Raw genomic sequence first — 18,766 nt, 5'->3', positions numbered from 1 at the left:
TGCATTTTAAAGTGGCACGTGATTCATAAGGGCAGGTGGAAAAGAAACCACCAAAACAGAAGTATTTGCGGTTTGAAGAGACTGAGGTGACCAAAAATGCTTTCCAACCAATACTGTTAGGCGAAGACGAAAAGGAGCGTTTCAGAACGCAGCTCTTCGACACGGACATGTGCGAGCCATGGGATTGCAACTTAAGCACCTTCCGCTTTTCTTCTGCCTTTTTTTCGTTCATAGAGTTGTAATGCTACGGTCTGTCATGCCGCCAAAACAAGGTATTGGTAGATGATAAGTGTAACGCGCGTTCATAAGGTCCGTTTCAAAAGTATATACATTGTACACGCGCTGCATTGTGAAAAATGAACACGTGACAGCAAAGAAGATACTACATGGTTCAAAGTAGCTCTCGCAATATTGTAGCTTCATGTGCCAAACCCTTTGACTCCGTAGCCATATCGGGCATGTTGGAGGCAATTATTTGCATATGGGACTATTAGAAATGGAAACCAGTCTATTTCTGGCAAATGGCTATGCAGTATTACTCATAACCGGCTGATCTAGCAGCTGTCTCAGACAAAACATCTACGGGCGCCAAGACCCCCAGACGCCGTTGCAGATCATGCCATTTGTCATGCTTCTGTCGTCCGGCACATCATTTGCGGGTGCAGACCGGTGGCGTGGTCAGCATTGCACTAAGGGGAGGGCGGGGGGGGGGGGGCAAATCGGGGCCTAGGGACTTTTTCAGTCAAGGGAGTTCCGATTCCCTGCCATAGGGGTCCTGGTTTACGACTCGGATGGCCGTCTTAGGCCCAGGATCCCATCAGAATGCCTCGAGGGCACATTTATCATGGTTAAAATGCCTTCCTGACGTCCTAAACTGGCCAAAAGTGCTGGAGCGTTGGTGCCTGGAGCTCCCTGGATCCGCCAGTGGAAGAGACGCACCATACCTGGTTGAGGACAAATTTATCTGGCTAAGCAGAGATAAGACCCAATGTCGATTGCTCTGCTTCCATGACGTGCAATCTTTCCATGTCATTCACGAATAAGGTGGGTCCTACCGCAGTATTAATGCGCGAGGGAACTCCGTTTTGTTTGCTGGATTCGCCGCTTTGTCATGAATCCTGCCAGCACGGGGCGTTTCCGGCGCACGCCGCGGACACCAGCCGGGTTCACGGCCGCCCCGGCGGCAGTAACAGCTCCGACCTCTGAGCAAGGATCGCCGTGTGGGGTAAGGGCTTGTTCACAGAGGCTTCATACGGCAGTCGTGGTCTTGCCCCTATTGCTCACTTCTCTTCTAAATCCGACAGCCCTGAAATAGTCATCAGCGACCGAAAGAGCTGTAGTCTGAGCCAATCAAAACGTGAAATTGAATAGCCTGCCATATTGCCCATTTGCTTCCATAGCATACTCCATCATCTGTGATCAATAAATATATTAAAAATGCACTTAAACTTTCGCAAAAACCACCTAAGAACGCTGTATTTGAGCGCTTTAACCCTCCGCAACACGGGACTGCGAAAGTCCGTTGAGAAGTCAAAGGTGGGAATTCTTCATAATAACGTAGCCTTTCCTCATTACTGTCATGGGTCTTTCCTAATCATGTAACTTTCTACATTATTGTCACATTGAAGTGACTAGAATGACCATCGATGTAAAAGTCACTGTGCTCTCCAGGAGTGTTATCATCATTCTGTGACAGCGGTTTTCGTTCAAATGCATGGGCAACTATGCAGTTTAATGTTTGTGGGCTTCATATTACAGTGCCATATACAGGACGCTTTGCTAGATTATCTCGCTGGTTGGCGGGACAGGAACGTACAAGGTTCTTCTTTGACTGCACATACTTTATTGTACGGTTTGGCTTACCGTTGTTGACATTGTTCTGCTATTCTAGCCCATGTGCCATAACGGGTGGAATGCCGACGTGTTAAATTAACAAAACAAAAACAAAAAAAGCTGAGTGAATCAGGGCTTCACACAAATTTATCTGACGCTAGTCCGTTCAAACTGGACCGGGATTGAGCGCTGCCTCATGAACTATGCATCCAATATGATAACATGATGATAATTCCACTCACCTCAATGATAACTCCGCTCACGTTGTAGTATTCAAGTGCGCGCCGCCTCATTACTCATGGGCCCCCATTAAACCCCATGTGTTTCGTGCATAGCCGAGTACAGGATCGTCGACCCGTGACCTGACAGTGGGCTGGCAATCAGGTGGTGTACGTCTCCTGACAGTGGGCTGGCCATCAGGCGGTGTACGTGACCTGACAGCGCGATGGCCCTCAGGCGGTGTACGTGCTGAAGCCGAATACAGGAGCGTCGGTGCGTGACCTGACGGTGGGTTGATCCTCAGGCGGTGTACGTGCTGAAGCTCGCGCAGCACCTGGACCTGACCATCCGGCGCGGTGTAGCGGCCGAGCTGTTCAGCAGCGGCTACAACAGCACCACCTGTAGCGGAACGGACAGCAGCAGCAGTAGCAGCGGCACGGCCGGCAGCTGCAGTCCTCACACAGACACGTCCGGTGGCGACCGCCGGCGGCTGGGGCCGACATCTGGCGGCGGCAGCCGGCACGAAAGCCCACGTCCTCCACCTAGCAGCGACGAGCGCCACTTGGAGAGATCGCTGTCACCGATAGGTGGCGATCTAGGCGCCGTCGGCCATGGCGCATCAATTGGGCAACATCGCAGGCCGCCAGTATCTGGAGATCGGACCAACAGCGATTTTCCTTCAAGGTAAAAACGAACGCACATCTGAATCACGCGTTTGCGGTGGTGCTCAAGGCACCAAATGCGCTTGCTGGGTTATTGATACGTTAAACAAATGTTATCTTAGATGTGCATGACCTCAAATCATGACCTGGGGGAAGCAGTTTCGAGGAACCTAAGCCTTATTCCGAATCCTAGGCCAGGCTAAATCCGCTTTAGTGTGTGTGTTTGTATTTTTACCTCTGTTGCGCCCAGCACGCTTTCAAAGAAATCCCAGATCTGTTTCTCGCGTCTTTCATTTCGTTGCTGGATCCCCAATCACATTCGTCCAATACGTTTTCGCTAGGTTTGCTCCCCGCCATGGAATTTTGTTACCAAAGTAAAGCAAAATGGACGACGCGGATGTCGATACGGATTCAAACCTGCCCTCGATACCCTTTGACCTCTTATCACGGACGATGGAGTCGTCAATTACGGTACAGCTTGCCCTGATAAACCTGATAAACACTGTATAACCTCGACACCGGCTGTCATCTCTCCTTCTGCGCCGGCTGCTGGCCTCTGCAACTCTTCGCTCGTGAGATCGGCGTCTTGTCATGCATCACTGGCCCTTGCTCGTCTCTGTCAATGGGCGGGCAGACGGTCGCCCATCGAGTTGCAGTGCTCATGGCACTCCCTCGAATGTACCTGCGCCAAAGACTCCTCCCGCCTCGCCCTCTTGAAACTTTTCTGAGAAACGATTATCTGTAACCACAAGCCCTACTTCAGGCAGCCAGGCCTCTCACCTTTCTGGGCTCTTACACCATACAGCCACTAGACGACGCTGTCTCATCCTGCAAAATCGACGTGATGTGCTTTCCGAGCAAAGACGACGTGGTGCGTCCGACATCAAAACTAAATCTAACTAGTTCTGAGGCGAAACCGTCCAAATCGCCCTCAACAGCGCCCGGAAATGACCAAAGGAACACTCTGCCATAGAACCCGGATTAATAAACCTACGAAACGATGATATTAGGACCGATCTGAGGGCGCGACATCCATGCGACGTCTGACGGTTGACCATTTTTGGGATGGTCAGTGTCCGTGCACAACTAACTCGTTTCTAACTTTGGAGCCGCCCAAGTTCCAGAGACTTTGACGGCTGGCTACCTCCGCTGAGAATTTAATGAGCCGCTCCACTGTTTTACTGCCAAAAGTTTGGATTTGGCAGCCGAACATGCCTGCAGAATGCTAGGCACCACAAATATGTTGAGGGCGTCCACATGAAGCTTGTACAACCCTCACCAGATCCTTGCGCTTCAGCAGCGTGGACCACACAGCAGCGCCGCGCTATGCCCAACACGGCAGGACGAGGAAGAAGCGACGAAAAATGGATTTGAGGTGTAGAGGCGTAGGCTGCGAGCGCACAGTGATAGCCCGTGCTGAGATAACGAGTCTTGTGCCATTCAAACTGGATCTTGTCGGGAACCCCCACTCCTGAACCTTCTTTCTTCCACTGTATCCGTCTTGACAGGGTCCCAAACTTCCGACCCGGACCGGCCACCTGGCCGCAGCTGACCTTCTGACCCCAGACAGTCGGGCTCCGTGCCTCAGGCTCTCGACTGTCCAGTTACGGACCCGCCCGCTGCCGGAGCCAACCTCCCACGCTCTCGCTTCGGAAGATAAAGTTCGAAGTGATGTCTCCAGGGCAGTGAGGTCTGGGTTCGGTTGACATCTGGCAGCTACCATGTATCGCTATCGCTATCGCTTCCATGTATAAACCGTTATGCAGTCTTTCAAAATAGCCTGGATAGAGGCCTCATTAATCCGTAGTCTGATGTCGCAGCAATGCTTCCTTCCATTAGACGCATGCCTGCGAAGTGAGGTGACCAATCTTGCTCAAGGCTGCGCCAGTCTCGGCAGCGAGTGTAGGTCAGACCCGACCCATCGGCAGCCTCTGCATTTGCGCAACACCATTATGCCATAGTTATGCACTGCTCCATCCACTACAACATCGAGGAGGGAGTTGCCGGCGGTCGGTCATTACAGGTAGCGTTCTCGTCAAAGTGTGAGTCTACAAGTCGCAACATCGTGGGTTCGGAGCTAAAAGCTACCAGAAATGTTCCAAGCTGCGATTACTAACATGGTTGTACGCCAACGATCATGATGTTTCCTTTGGGACCAATCTGTCGATGGACTAAGAGATGATGAGATGAAACGGTTGTAAGTCAATATGCATGCTCTGGTTCCGGAACAGCCACCTTCTGACCTCTTCCTTAGCAGATCCTCTCAACGCTCGGCCTCGCCGGGGCGTGCTGCGGCCGTGAACCGCATGCCAGCATAGCTACCGCCCCGATTGGGAGCCCGCACAGCCGCGGTTTGACCACCTTGTGAGGGTGAAAGCTCGGCGACAGAGGCAGCTGGGCAGAGGCGCAGCGTGACGGCACACCGTATATCTCTCTCCCTGGTGCAGAGCCGATGAAACGGCCAGCGACAAACGTAGAGGCGCAGGATAACCCGCGTCCCGTTTATCTCTCTCCCTAGCGCCAAAGCCCTGAAACGGTCCGCGACAGCCGAGGGCGCCCTGACCTAACCTGCCCCCCAAAAAAACAGACTTTATCTTTGCTGCTCTTGAGTTTTCGGTTCCTTGCGCTGTTGCGCAACAACTAAGCTGCCTGGTGCTTTGCCCTTAGGGTCTCAGCTGCCAAGCTGTCGGACATGGGTTGGGCACGAGTGTACTTTGTATGGTCGGAAACCCACCTTGCATTTCCACAGAGCAGGTTAAGACGCATTCGGGCACCGAGATCCAGTGTCAGCAGGCTCTGCTTTTCCTTTTCAAAGCCTGAATGTAGGTTATTAAGATGGTTTAAGGCAACAAACGTTTCATTGACCGAAATGAATTTAGGTGCATGTTACCATATGACGTTGCTCGCAGTTCAATCTGTAAATTATCCATTAAGCTGCTTAGATAATCGCAGCGTATGTATGTTTGCACATACAAAAATTTGGTCACCGCCATGCATATGAAGACCTGATGGCGATCGGGAAAGGAATGCGCAGTTACCGCGAAGGCTAACATTTGGATCACAGTGTGATCCCGTATGCAAGTGAATTTGGCTGTTTGCTTTGCAGCGGTGACTGCTGGAACCAGTGTCCTTGCTAAACCCAGCTTAACACATCGACCCACCAGCCCTGTAGATTAATTCCAGTTGGACGGACATGTTTCCCAAAGGATTACAACGTGTGACGCTCGTCATGACGCGACTGTCCGCTGCTAGTCAGCCTCTCAGACAACTGCCAGTTAACCCTCAGTAACGAGTCTCATAAGCTCTGCGCTTGTAGCACGAGCTGAAATGTTTGGTATGTTGCATGGTTACTGGTCACATGCCCAGTGCTCGGGAGCCAAGATACAGTGGCGGCACTTGCTCTTCATTATCCCCATGGCACTCCACAAATCCTCATCATCATGGTTTTTCACAGTTGTGACGGCTGGGCACGGAGTATGAAAACGTCGCTTGTCTAGCCAGCCGCTATGCAGCGACCTTATGGGGTACAACGTGAATCACCCTCAGCACATGTGAAAATATTTAAACTTCGGCAAAGAAACTCCTCACATCGGTGACCTGCTGCAAGAGATATTAGCTAAACATCAGCAAGACTTATCATAACCCTGGTGACAGCCAAAATGTCACGATGAAAGCTCATATTGGTTCAGACATTGGTCAGACTCATACCCAAACTGTGGTCAACAAGCAAGAGAGATTGTTTTCCCTGGCTGGCTGTTCGGCGGGCAGGGCGTCGCGGCCAAAGCTGAGACTATCCGTGATGCCACTCAAGACTCTGTGATGCACATCCTAGGCCTCTATGCCTTTCTCCAGCCTTGATGGCTATGCGCTTAGGCCAGTAGAGGCGCTAAAAGGGCTGCGTGCGAACAGGTCAAAGGGATTATGTCCAGCGATAAATCTGTTTTGTGTTAAGCACGTGGAAAAGTGCGGCATTGGCTCCCAGCTTGCATGGTGTCTTCTAATGCGAAGCACTCGCTCTTTACGCCCGCCATATTTCTGAAAAAAACTTTAAAATAGGCCCTTTTTTATTAAAATAGGCAGGTTTGCGCAATGCAGTGGCAGGTATTGACATTGGCTGGCCCGGACGTGCCCGAGAACCCATCCTCTAAGCACTTCATAAATTTAGCGCACCGTAATTTGATTAATGCGCAACGTCACGTAAATCAAAGAGCACATCACAAAAGCCAGTCAGAGCGGCGCTCTAAGTCCACATGAATTTACAAGGTTATCTACAGGCGGGGAGACGCCCTGAACCCATTGAAAAGCTGTTGTAGGTTCACGTGGAGTGGCGCCAGCCCGTCATGGGTAAAACATCGAGGCAAGGAAGAGGCTGCAGGCACAGTAAAAAAGTCCCCACGCTCAAAGAGTGGCACCCCTAGCTATGTTAGAGGAGACAGCGTTATTGCAGGACTGTAGTTTACTACGCCATATCACTGTCAAAAAGTTGAAAAAGTGAAAATGCGCCAACAGTCCCGCTATGATCCAGTCGTTTGGGCTGAACAGGGGAAAGACGTTTGAGGACTTTTGAGAAACGTTGGTGTCTGTGGTACAAACAGGAGGTGCAAAAAACACCGAAGAGCACGGATCATGCACCGGATTTTCCCTAAAGCATCTCATCCGAACCGTATAGAATGAGAGATACGTTATGACAGACACAGACAACGAAGATGAGCGGAAAGCGACAAGACAAGGAAAAATGAGAGAAGAGAGGAGAGAGCGAGAGGAGAGAGAGGAGAGAGAGTATGGAGATGAGAGAGAGAGAGAGAGAGAGAGAGATGAGAGAGAGAGAGAGAGAGAGGAGAGAGATGAGGAGAGAAGAGCGATAAGAGAGAAGAGAGAGAGAGAGAGAGAGAGAGAGAGAGAGAGAGAGAGAGAGAAGAAGAAGAAAGAGAAGCGATTCTCTATAGAGAGCACGAGAGAGATCTAGGCTTCTAGTCTACCTCTAGCGAGAGGAGAGAGAAGAGAGAGAAGGGAGAGAGATCGAGATCGATGATGCAGGAGATAGGGGAAGAACTCTCTCGGAGAGAGAGATTATGAGGGTTGGGAGAGCGAAAGAAGAAAGAGGTGCATGCGAGGGGCTGTCCTTCAGGTCTCTTTGCCACATGTTGCGCGTTTTTACTTTTTGCTCGCTTGCTGAGCCGTCAGGCTCGACTTGCTGGCTTCGGCTGTGAGGGCACGAGGGCCATTGTGGCTGCATCAATCGGCCGACTGGGCGGCGGCCATCCGGCCGGCCCGAGCCGCGGACGTCCGCCGCCCGCCGGCGTGCGCGCCCCGCTAATCATGTGCTTGGCAGCGCGGCCCTTGGCACGGCCAGGCGCCGTCCGATGGGCCGATGCCCTGGTCAGCCCGCCGGCCGGGATAGACGCGCTTCCGGAGGTCCACGGGACGCTGCGCGGGCACCGCCCCACCGCCGGGCTTGGGCGCGGGTGCGGTCGACGTCTGTACGTCCCCTGGGAGTAAGGCTCGGGGAGCCAAGTGGGCTCCCTTGGGGGCTCCACTTTGGGTCACTGTGCGACACTCCCTTGGCGAGGCTTGGGCAGCTAAGTGGGCTGCCAAGAATACGCCAAGCGGCACAACCGTGTCAGCTTGGGCCGCTGCCGGCAGATGCCCCTGGTGAAGCTCTTCAGCTTGGTCCGCTGTTCCCAGACGTCTCTGATGGGGCTCTTCAGCTGCGACCGGTGTGTGTCCGGACCTAACAGCGACGCAGTATGCCGGAGTCTCTGTTAATTGCTCGTCTAGTGCGGTAGGACCGGCACCCAAAGGGGACATAGGTGAAATAGGGCGTGTTTGTGACGTGACTTGGATGAAATTGTGAGCATAATCACCACCGGGTTCGATGAGGTTCCGACTCCAGGTACGTTTGGGAAAATTGCACTTCCGCTGTGTTTTGATCATGTCAAATTGCACCAAAATAAACAGGGACCCAGCAACACTGTAATCGTTGCTACGTCCAAGGATGAAAGTGCCTATGGTAAATCGCTGGGTCTGTTGATGTCGACATCAACATAGCTATCTTAAATAAATCCCCATTTGATGATTGAATGAATCCCCATAAATTAAATGGGCTCCTTTGCACTCAAGGAATGTTAACTAGCTCAACCTGGGCTTGGTCATGCGTCTATTTCACCCTTGATATGAAATGATCTTGAGTGTAACAGACACTGTGCAACTCAGGACCGGCTGGGTGTGAAAAGTACTCCTATCAAAATCTCGAGAATAAATTCTGGGTAGTGCCATGCAGGTCCACCAAATTACTAAAACCGACAAGCGACCAATGAAACACATTCTGAAAAGAACGGTTTGTGGTAATAGAATAAATCCCTGGGTTATGACGTCATTGTTGAAGGTTAGTAGGATAATTTGTCTCCCCACCCAAAAACAACCCCAAGATCCTTATCTTCTTCTCAATGGCTTTGAAGTAAGTAGCCGAGCCACCGATTTGACTGCCTATCAGTCAGCGTCAGTCACACTACATGGATCACAGGCCATCATCACAAATCATGTGAGGTCAAATTATGAGTGTGGAATAAAAAATGACACGCTGCACCCCTTTGCGATAAATAAGTCGACGTATGCGACGCATTTCCACACCAATGCCTTCTACGCGTGATGCAAACCAGAGGAGAAGAAACAAAGTGTCTAGCCATTTGACCCCAACACAACCCCCCTATGATCTGGCACTGATGTGACCCTGACCGTTGACCATTATGAATCCGGCATTAATCGGGCTCCTCAGGGGCACACCATTGCCCGGAGGGGTCAGATTTGACCCACTGTTTATCTCAGGAACGCCAGATCCGAGTTCAGAAATTCAAATGACAATCGACAGCACCTACAGTACGGTCTCAGACCACACAACAAACTGAAGCGGCTTTCACCGCGCGGCCAGAACGCCGCCGCGACAGCCGCGCCGCCCGCCGCCCGCCGCCAAGGCCCTGGGGCCACCTGGGCGCCGGAAACGTGCTCTGCGATGCGCTTCAAGCCATAAATCGGCCATTGTTTCAGAAAACCGCTTGAAAATTGGTACAGGCATTCTCATTGTCATATCTAGGACTACTGTTTGATTTATTCCACATTTTTATTCAAGGATCGATAAAATGGTGCGTTTTTTAATGGGAATTTTTATTAGCTGTCATGTCAGTATTTCAATGCGCAATATTGAAGGAGCACTGGGACAAGTCCTAAGAATGACGAACTAATTACGTCACATGTTTCGTGAACTGATATCAAATATCTTCTTTTGTTCGTCTTTTTTGCCAATTTCTCTATGGCTATAGCCTTCATAAAAAGTTGGCAAGCATGACATCACTCTGACGTCACCAATGCCTGCTCCATTATCGCCTCATGCTTAATATTTTGGCACTGGGCATGTAATCAATCAACTGAAAGCTACTAAAAATTAGCCACCGATATCTCAATGCGCTTTTGAATAATCGCGCATATTCGACAAGGGGAGTGCAAACTCCCCCCCCCCCTCGGTGAATGCCAGGTTGACACCCTCTTGCGTGATTTCGGAGAGCAAGAGCACAAACTCCCGTTTTGTGCAGACTGAAATGCTATTACGCGGTCATTATAACAGGTGCTTAGTGAACCTGGATTCGATCGAAGATTTGCGCAACCTGTAACATATTTTGTGTGGCCGATGGCGTCATGACTCACATGCCAGATGATCTCAGATAGAAAAACAACATGATCACATGACCCATCAGCCCTTGGGTAAAAACTGCAAGTGTTGTCGATCGCAGGCGATACCGCTATTGCACCAAACATTGAATGCGGCTATCACTTTTCCCGGTCCCATGATTGCACCACTGAATGCCAAGGGATGCTGCAACGCGTATGACAGGCACTCTATCTAGTTCGGCAACGGGTGCGACGCTGGCAACGCATTTTGTGCCCTGAGGTTTCGAAACCTGCAAAATATTTGTTACGAAGTTGTGCTACGGAGCAAGTCTTGAACGAACACCCTCTCGTGGACCAAACACCCTCTCGTGGACCAAACACCCTCTCGTGGACCAAACACCCTCTCGTGGACCAAACACCCTCTCGTGGACCAAACACCCTCTCGTGGACCAAACACCCTCTCGTGGACCAAACACCCTCTCGTGGACCAAACACCCTCTCGTGGACCAAACACCCTCTCGTGGACCAAGAAACACCCTCTCGTGGACCAAACACCCTCTCGTGGACCAAACACCCTCTCGTGGACCAAACACCCTCTCGTGGACCAAACACCCTCTCGTGGACCAAACACCCTCTCGTGGACCAAACACCCTCTCGTGGACCAAACACCCTCTCGTGGACCGAACGGCCCTCGACGGGTCAGCCATGCACCAACTCGACCAGATAGCGGTCCCAGGCACGATCATGATCATAAACAGCCAGACGCTCCAAGTATGAATGTGCGTGGTTGAGAGTGAAATGGACGATTGGATAAGCCACTCTTTCACTCTCATGACTCTACGCACATTCAGTTTTGTGCGGCCTCATGGCTTGCTCTCAACACCGCCTAGCCAGCCCTGCAGACTGGGCGAATGCCAGTGAAGCTAAGAGCTCGAATACGGTATGGCTGGCTCGTAATGCCACCACGGAGTTTGGTCACCCAAATGGCAGCAGCTTTGGAACGATGTTGCTCTGTTCTGTTTGCCAAAAGTGCGTGCCTGTCCAAGAAACGCAGCGCGTTGTGTGGCAATCGAGCCCAGACTTGACAACGCTCCCCGCGGTCAGCGAGCACGCAGCTCTCTGCGGGTCACGCCCAGCTGGCCAGCCGCTTTACCACTGCGACAGCGTCTCGCTATCTGTATGACAATTTTAATTGCAAATGGAATTGGAATAGCTTGTCTTATATTGTACTTCAATACTACTGTGCGTTGCTCGATTTGTGTCTTTGTGACCGAAACTCCTGGTTACGGCATTGGTTCTACAAGTCTTAACAACTCGATTTTCGCATTGCAGCATGCACTAAAGAAGTTCGTGAGGACTGTTCACTATGTAATGTCCAAGCGTTGTTGCATGCATGGGCTTGTCACGCCGCTCGCTGCACTAATGCTCGGACAGCGTGTTGCACTGGCGCGATTTGCCTTACATTTGCATGTCCCATTGGAATGGCAGCCATGCGCTAATCCAGGACTGTGACAGTTTTGACTGCAGTCGTGTCGCAACTCGACACCTCCCCGCCTCTCCGACTGCATTCCACTTGTGGTTGCTTCACACTCGGTGAGGGGTCGCTGTACTCGCGTCTGCGCGGTGAGGGGCGACCCACTCAGATACCATCCTGACCGGGGCCAGGAACACTCCCTTCTTGCCGCCCGACGCCTGCTGCGCGACATCGGCACGCTTTGTCATGCAGCTTCTTATTGCAGCTGTGCCTAATGCGGGTCTCATCTCCTAGTGCTTTCACCGTCCGCTGCCGAGTCGCACGCTTGTGAGCGGTGGCGGCACCTGCCGAGGAGGGCTCCTCGCCCCGGTGACCCGTGACCCTCCGCCTGCCGCAGGGCGCCGGAGTCCTCGACCGAGCTACAGCGGAGCGCCGCGGCCGACCCGACCCCGGGTGACCCGACCCCGGGTCACCTGACCATTGACCGGCACCGCCGCTGGCACGAGATCGAGGCCGAGTGGGCCGAGTCGGAGCTGGCGCCTGTCGGCGTGGCCGGCGCGGTCACCCGGCTGCAAATCGGCGTCCGTCCCAGCGGTCCGCCGCCGCCGCCGCCGCCGGCGCCTCCCGCCACCCTGCGCGGCCAGGGCGACGGCAGCAGCGAGGAGCTAGATCAGCCCGACCGGTCAACCCCTCAGCAGGTGTGGCAGCAGCCTAACTGTCCTCCTCAGCAGGTGTGGCAGAAGCCTGACTGTCCTCCTCAGCAGGTGTGGCAGCAGCCTGACTGTCCTCCTCCTCAGGGCGTGTGCCAGCAGCCTGACTGCCCTCCTCAGGGGGTGTGACAGCAGCCTGACCGTCCTCCTCCTCAGGGGATGTGACAGCAGCCTGACCGTCCTCCTCCTCAGCGGGTGTGACACCAGCCTGACTGTCCTCCTCAGCGGGTGTGGCAGCAGCCTGAATGTCTTCCTCCTCAGCGGTGTGACACCAGCCTGACTGTCGTCCTCCTCAGGGCGTGTGACACCAGCCTGACTGTCCTCCTCAGCGGGTGTGGCAGCATCCTGAATGTCCTCCTCCTCAGCGGGTGTGACACCAGCCTGACTGCCCTCCTCAGGGGGTGTGACAGCAGCCTGACCGTCCTCCTCCTCAGCGGGTGTGACACCAGCCTGACTGTCCTCCTCAGCGGGTGTGGCAGCAGCCTGAATGTCCTCCTCCTCAGCGGTGTGACACCAGCCTGACTGTCGTCCTCAGGGAGTGTGCCAGTGGCTGGACCGTTCTCCACGATTGGTTTAGTGTAGTTTATTTTTTGGAAATAAACTTTGTTCATTATGATTACTAAGCCTTAGTAATGTACCTTAATGCTAGGTATTTTCAAAACACGTAGAGTATTAACTGTTATAGGACAGCTGGAAATTATTACAGTAAACCCTGAATCGATATTTTATTGTAAGAAGTTTCAAGCAGTCAATATTCTGTGACGAACTGCTCGTTTGAGGAAGAAAAACGCCCTACCGAAAAACGCTGGAAATTCGATATTTTCCAAAGAGCACCTACGCTTACTCCTACAAAATGTAAAGACACCTTGAACAAATGTTTTAAAGGCATGAGCCTTCGTGTAAACTGCCAACGTCGCCACCATCATTGTGTATTCACTTATCAAAATATGCTGCCTGCCTCTGCGATGCCTCATATATATATATATATATATATATATATATATATATATATATATATATATATATATATATTGCGCCATATGTCGCCACTAGAGGCGCAACTGTTCTCCAAAATGCCAGCCCGAGGCCCTCCCCGTCCTGTCGACAAGCAAAAAGCCAGAAAATGCGCCCACGGACATGGGTATATTTGTTTACGTGCCTAAATTCACTATGTTTAGCCCACCCCGTGTAAAAGGCTAACGGGCTCGTACCGGGCCATCTGTGGCGGGTTAGCGCCCAACGTTGTGTCTCTGATCGTAACACCGCACCCCGCGCGTCGGCTCCATAGTTGACGGCCGCCTGAAGGATGTCTTCGTCTGACCTCCAGGAAGGCCAGTGTCCTCCACCGCCGCCTATGATGTCAACCAGCACGCTGGTCCCCACCTGCCGACGACCCCTGCCGCAAGCCTCGGACGGGGTCACGACCGTGGACGAGCCGCGGGGCAAGCAGCAGCACGACCAGGTCAGTGCAGGGGGAATTGGTGATATGTGGGACAGTGACAATGGAGACTGGTGCAGTTCAGCTGTTGGCTACGATAGCTGTTTTTGTGGCGTGTGTGTGTGTGTGTGTGTATGTGTGTGTGCGTGTGCGTGTGCGTGTGCGTGTGCGTGTGCGTGTGCGTGTGCGTTGCGTGTGCGTGTGCGTGTGCGTGTGCGTGTGCGTGTGTGTGCGTGTGTGTGTGTGTGTGTGTGTGTGTGTGTGTGTGTGTGTGTGTGTGTGTGTGTGTGTGTGTGTGTGTGTGTGTGTGTGTGTGTGTGTGTGTGTGTGTGTGTGTGTGTGTGTGTGTGTGTGGTGCGTGCTTGCGTGTGTGCGTGTTCCTATGTCCTTTTATTATTCAGAACCAAGACATTTCTTGCTTGCTGCGCTTCGGACACGCTCTGAACAGACCACAAAAGAGATGAATGAGCGGCAATATTGTAGCATTGTTCCAATGCTGATAGTGACGAGCTATTTGCTTCCGTCGAGGACTATCGACATACTGTGCCCACTTATCGTAGCAACAAGCACCACTATTGACATTTTCCGCAGTCCGCATCTATCGCAATTTGCAACGGTATCGATAAGACCGGACTATAACGTGTGCCGCTAAAGCAAATTGTCATCTATCGCTGCAGCGTTGCAAACTCGTGTTCAGACTACTTGAGTTGTGCATGACGGACTGCCTCATGCTTGCTGAAGGGCTCTGCGTGGCTATATCAATGCGGCTAAGCTCTCACATGTGTTTATTCTATGCACTTAGAGTGACCCGATCCAAAAGAAAGAAACGCCAATGACATATTGGCGTTTACATACAAGATTGGAAATTTACATTTACAAATACAAATCACCAGATGCTAGTCCTGACTCAAGATACATCGGTCAGCACATTCAACACGCTGCGTCTCAGAACTGTTGATTGAAGCAAAAGGTGTGGTGCTGAGACCACTATGCTAATTTTATAATATGCATGTGATATGTTTAGTGTATTTATAGCATCGTTTGCTTGTCGTAGAGCTGTTGTTTGTCGGTGGCAGTATGATGGCAAGGTACGATAATCTGCGGCATCTCCTTATTGCATTGTTCTCCTTCTGCGACAAAGGCACACATATGTGGCAGGTGCTGGTGATGTACGAGTGCGAGCACCGGCATCATTACGACCAGAGGCGGTGCTGCAAATTTGAAGGTCGAGGAGGGGGAGGGGGCAGGATGTTCCTGGCGACCTCTTGGACAAAACGGTGCTTCCTTACCGGGGGGCCTCCTGGGCACTGTCGCATTAACGGAGGGGGAGGGGCACCGAACGGCATGTGGCTCCGTAACAAATTGTTATACGTCTCCAATCTAAGTAAAAATATCACTAATTGAAAAACAACAGAGTACAGCCTCCTGACGCATAGTGGGGCCTCCTAATCCAGAACAAGATGCTTCTGGTTCACGAATGGGATTACTACATCTAGCTAAAGGGCTTCTTTATCCCAAAATTGGGCCTCCTGATCCCGGAACCGCAGCCATCTGATGCATAAAAAGGGACTCCTGCTCCAGAAATGGGGTTCCCTGAATGTAGAGGTAAAGAGGTGAATGTAGAATGTAAAACCCTCCTAGCTCAGATTGGAGATCTCCTAGTTGGTAGCGAGGGTCTCTCGACCATTACATGGGTCTCTTTGAAATCACATCTATTCTAGATGTTATTTCAACGTCTATTCTATTCTGGGTATATTCAGTTAGATCATGCGGTGCTATATATATATATATATATATATATATATATATATATATATATATAAAGATGACTTTATTTTCCGGAGAACGGGCTTTGGACGCAGAAAGGCCGTCTGAGGCCGATTTGCGATGTTTGAGCTTTGGTGGGTGTTAGTAAGCACATTTGTTTGTTGTAGGGTGCGGTGACACTCCATGTAACAAATCTGCACAAGGATATAGCTCTGAATACACCTCAGATTATAGCCTGCTGGGTTGAGGTTAGCCGAGTGGTACGTGCTAGTGAACTGAAGGGTGCGACTTCTAGTCTCACTGGCAGCTGTGTTTCGGTTTCACTCTGTTACCACTGGTTTGATGCCTGGAGACCATTACTTGCCTGAGCGTAATATTTTTAAGCTGTTGGTTCTGTAATGCTATTATGTGACTGATTTATCAAACGCACAATTATTTCGTGAGCTGTAGCTTGGAATGGTCCTCGTTTCCATTAAAAACGAACTGAAGACACAACATTACCTCTCCCCTCATTTCATGAGACTTAAGATCCGATATGCTCTAAACTGACTTGAGTCCCCTTAAGTGAACGCTCACAACGAGCTCACCAAGAGCCTGTGCACGAAGCTGGTCGCCAGTCGATGTTCAGGTGAACATTTCGCCACCTCGGACCCGCTAATGATCTCCTGTCTAGACCACCCAAATGACGGAGTGACTGGCCGTCTTGTCATCGCCGCTGTAACCGTCGTCTCCGTGTCCCGCGATCCCATTGACCCGAATTGCGTACGGCCAAACGAGAGCTAATCCCAGCCTCAGCACGCTATGCTCGCGCCCGAAGCACTTGGGTCGCGGTCTTCGCAACCGCAATTGCATAAAAGCGTAGTAAGCTGAACTGATTTGGGCTGACGGCTTGCGGTGCGGCAGCGCGGCGGCAGTCTAGGTCAGCGCTGGCTCGCGCCCTCGCGCCGGAGGCCCAGCCGTGGCGCGCTCCGCGCTCTCACCTGGGCTCCGCATTCCATCGAGAGTGAATCTGCCGTGAACACGTCCGACATAACCAGCTGCCGCGCGTCCGGGCGAAGGTCAGTTACGTCAGTAAAGACGAACTCGCTCGACCACAAGCGGATATTGTGACGGGACAATCTTACCCGGCGCCAAAGCGACGGAGTCCTGTGACGCCGAAATCTCTGCCAGCTTGAGCCTGGGTGGAGATTCGTGCCGTCTCTGCGGGCCGCCCGCTCGAGAGAGGACGAGCGGAGGCTGCGGCGGGTCTGGCGGGGGCTGTGTCGGCTCCGTTCACATCGTTAGCCGGACTGGCTGCTCCTTATTAGTGCCGGCCAGACCCAGACCGCGCTCCCCCTCCCTACGGCGTGCGGTTCGATTGGTCGAGCGCGTGACTGGCGCGCTCACGCTGCCCGCGACGGCCGTGGCGCTGCGGTCACGGCGGCTCGCCTGAGCACCGGGACGTGTCGGACATGGACGGCACGGGACTAGCCCGGCATCGATCGGCTCAGCCGCGGACAGGGGCGAGGCGGGAGCACCGCCCCACAGGTCTCCCCCCCCCCCACCACCACACCCCCGCAGCCTCCTGAGGCCCGCGAGCGCCATCCGTACCCCGGCCAGCACCGACCGGCGGTGGTGCGTGGGTGCACATGCGAGCGGCGCCGAGCTCCTGTTCGTTGCGGCGACGCAGGAAATGCCATCACGGCGCGAATGCAGTTATGTCATCACCGGAGCTAAGTTTGTCGTCGTCTGCGTCCCTTTCAGCGCTGAAAATGATTCCAGTGAGCTCAGGCTGGCTGATTTATGAATGAATTGCTTGGACATGTACAGCTCGAATTGCAATGCAGCACGCTGCTCCCCTGCTTTCCGCCCGATGCAAACAACGTGCATAATTAACCGACCTCTGATCAACGCGCGGGCAATCGGCACTCGGCTTCGACCGGCGGTCCCGTAGGAGCGCGCGGTGTGGCGGACTCCTGCAGCGGTGCCAGCCTCGCGCTGCCCTGTTTACGACGGCGCTCCGTGTTTACGGAGCCGGGCGTCGCTGACGGCCGCCACGCCCGTGATTTCACGGCTGGCGGCCGACGGCACGGGGGGCGAAGGCCAGGCCACGGCCAGGCCAGGTCGTGCCGGACCGGCCGCTCTCGACCTGACGAAGTCCGCCGGACAGGGGAGCGCCCTCTCTTGAACAATGGGTGCCGCCGCCACTGACACGGATCCTGCCGGCCGCTGGAATGTCGGGAGGAGCTGGCTGCAGGCTCTGGCTGGCATGGCCGGTGCGTGGGAGCGCTGACGGTCAAACACCAGGCAGGTCACGGCCACGCACCTCGGCCTCTTGCAGTGGCTGGACTTCGTTTGAAATGGTCCAAAGGAGTCTCTAAATCATGCCGTCTTCGAAAACATTCAGAGATCCAGCCAAGGCCTTCTCTGCCCTCCACGCGGGCGAGGCCGAACGGTCTGTGTGCTCTAAACCGTTTGGAGGTGGCCCGTGCCGTCACACGCCACGCCGCAGCCTGCACGCGCTCACCGTCTGCCGCCGGAGGCGGCCAACTCGCCAGCGGTGAAGACGTTACCGGCTGCCCGCCCAGCCGTTCGCGCTGATGGAAGAGACGACGCAGCTGTGGCCCAGACCGCGCCCGTCCAACTGCCGTGGAGTGCCGGCCACATGTCCCCCTCAAGTGCCCAAACTCTGAACGCTGTGGCTTTTAAGCGTCGGACGCGCCAGACACACCTCCTGAAATCGATTGAATGTCGGTTGGGCGGACTGCTTCAGAGAACTGCAATGCCGCCGACGAGGACTTCGAATTGTTTCTTACCGTTGTGTGTTAAGTTTATATTACCAGCGTTATGCAGCACTTCGGTGTGAACAATTCGTCATGTATTAGCTGTTTTGTTGTCACTTCATGCATTGAACCTAGTGTTGCTCTAGGTCACAAAACGCATGTCTCTGGCTTGTCTGTTTCTAAGCATTGACAAAGCAACGGCCGGCTTACTGACAAAAGCCGTTGCTGAACTAATCATT

The 18,766-nt window shown here is 52.9% G+C and overlaps 1 protein-coding gene across 1 annotated transcript in view; it reads left to right on the top strand.

Annotated features, from left to right (window-relative positions):
• LOC119108425 (serine/arginine repetitive matrix protein 1) overlaps positions 1–18,766 on the top strand; it is a gene marked incomplete in the record, with an annotated part of 50,001 nt that overhangs the window by 16,414 nt on the left and 14,821 nt on the right. The window contains 3 exon segments of the mRNA XM_037231995.1: positions 2,357–2,736; positions 12,248–12,548; positions 13,888–14,022. Of these exon segments, the coding sequence (XP_037087890.1) occupies positions 2,357–2,736; positions 12,248–12,548; positions 13,888–14,022 (816 nt within the window).

The sequence above is a fragment of the Pollicipes pollicipes genome, unplaced genomic scaffold, assembly GCF_011947565.3.
Source record: "Pollicipes pollicipes isolate AB1234 unplaced genomic scaffold, Ppol_2.1 Scaffold_6686;HRSCAF=7923_pilon_pilon_pilon, whole genome shotgun sequence".
Lineage (NCBI taxonomy): Eukaryota > Metazoa > Arthropoda > Thecostraca > Pollicipedomorpha > Pollicipedidae > Pollicipes > Pollicipes pollicipes.
The sequence above is the reverse complement of the archived record's forward strand: the minus strand, read 5'-3'. Positions and strand labels throughout refer to the sequence as shown.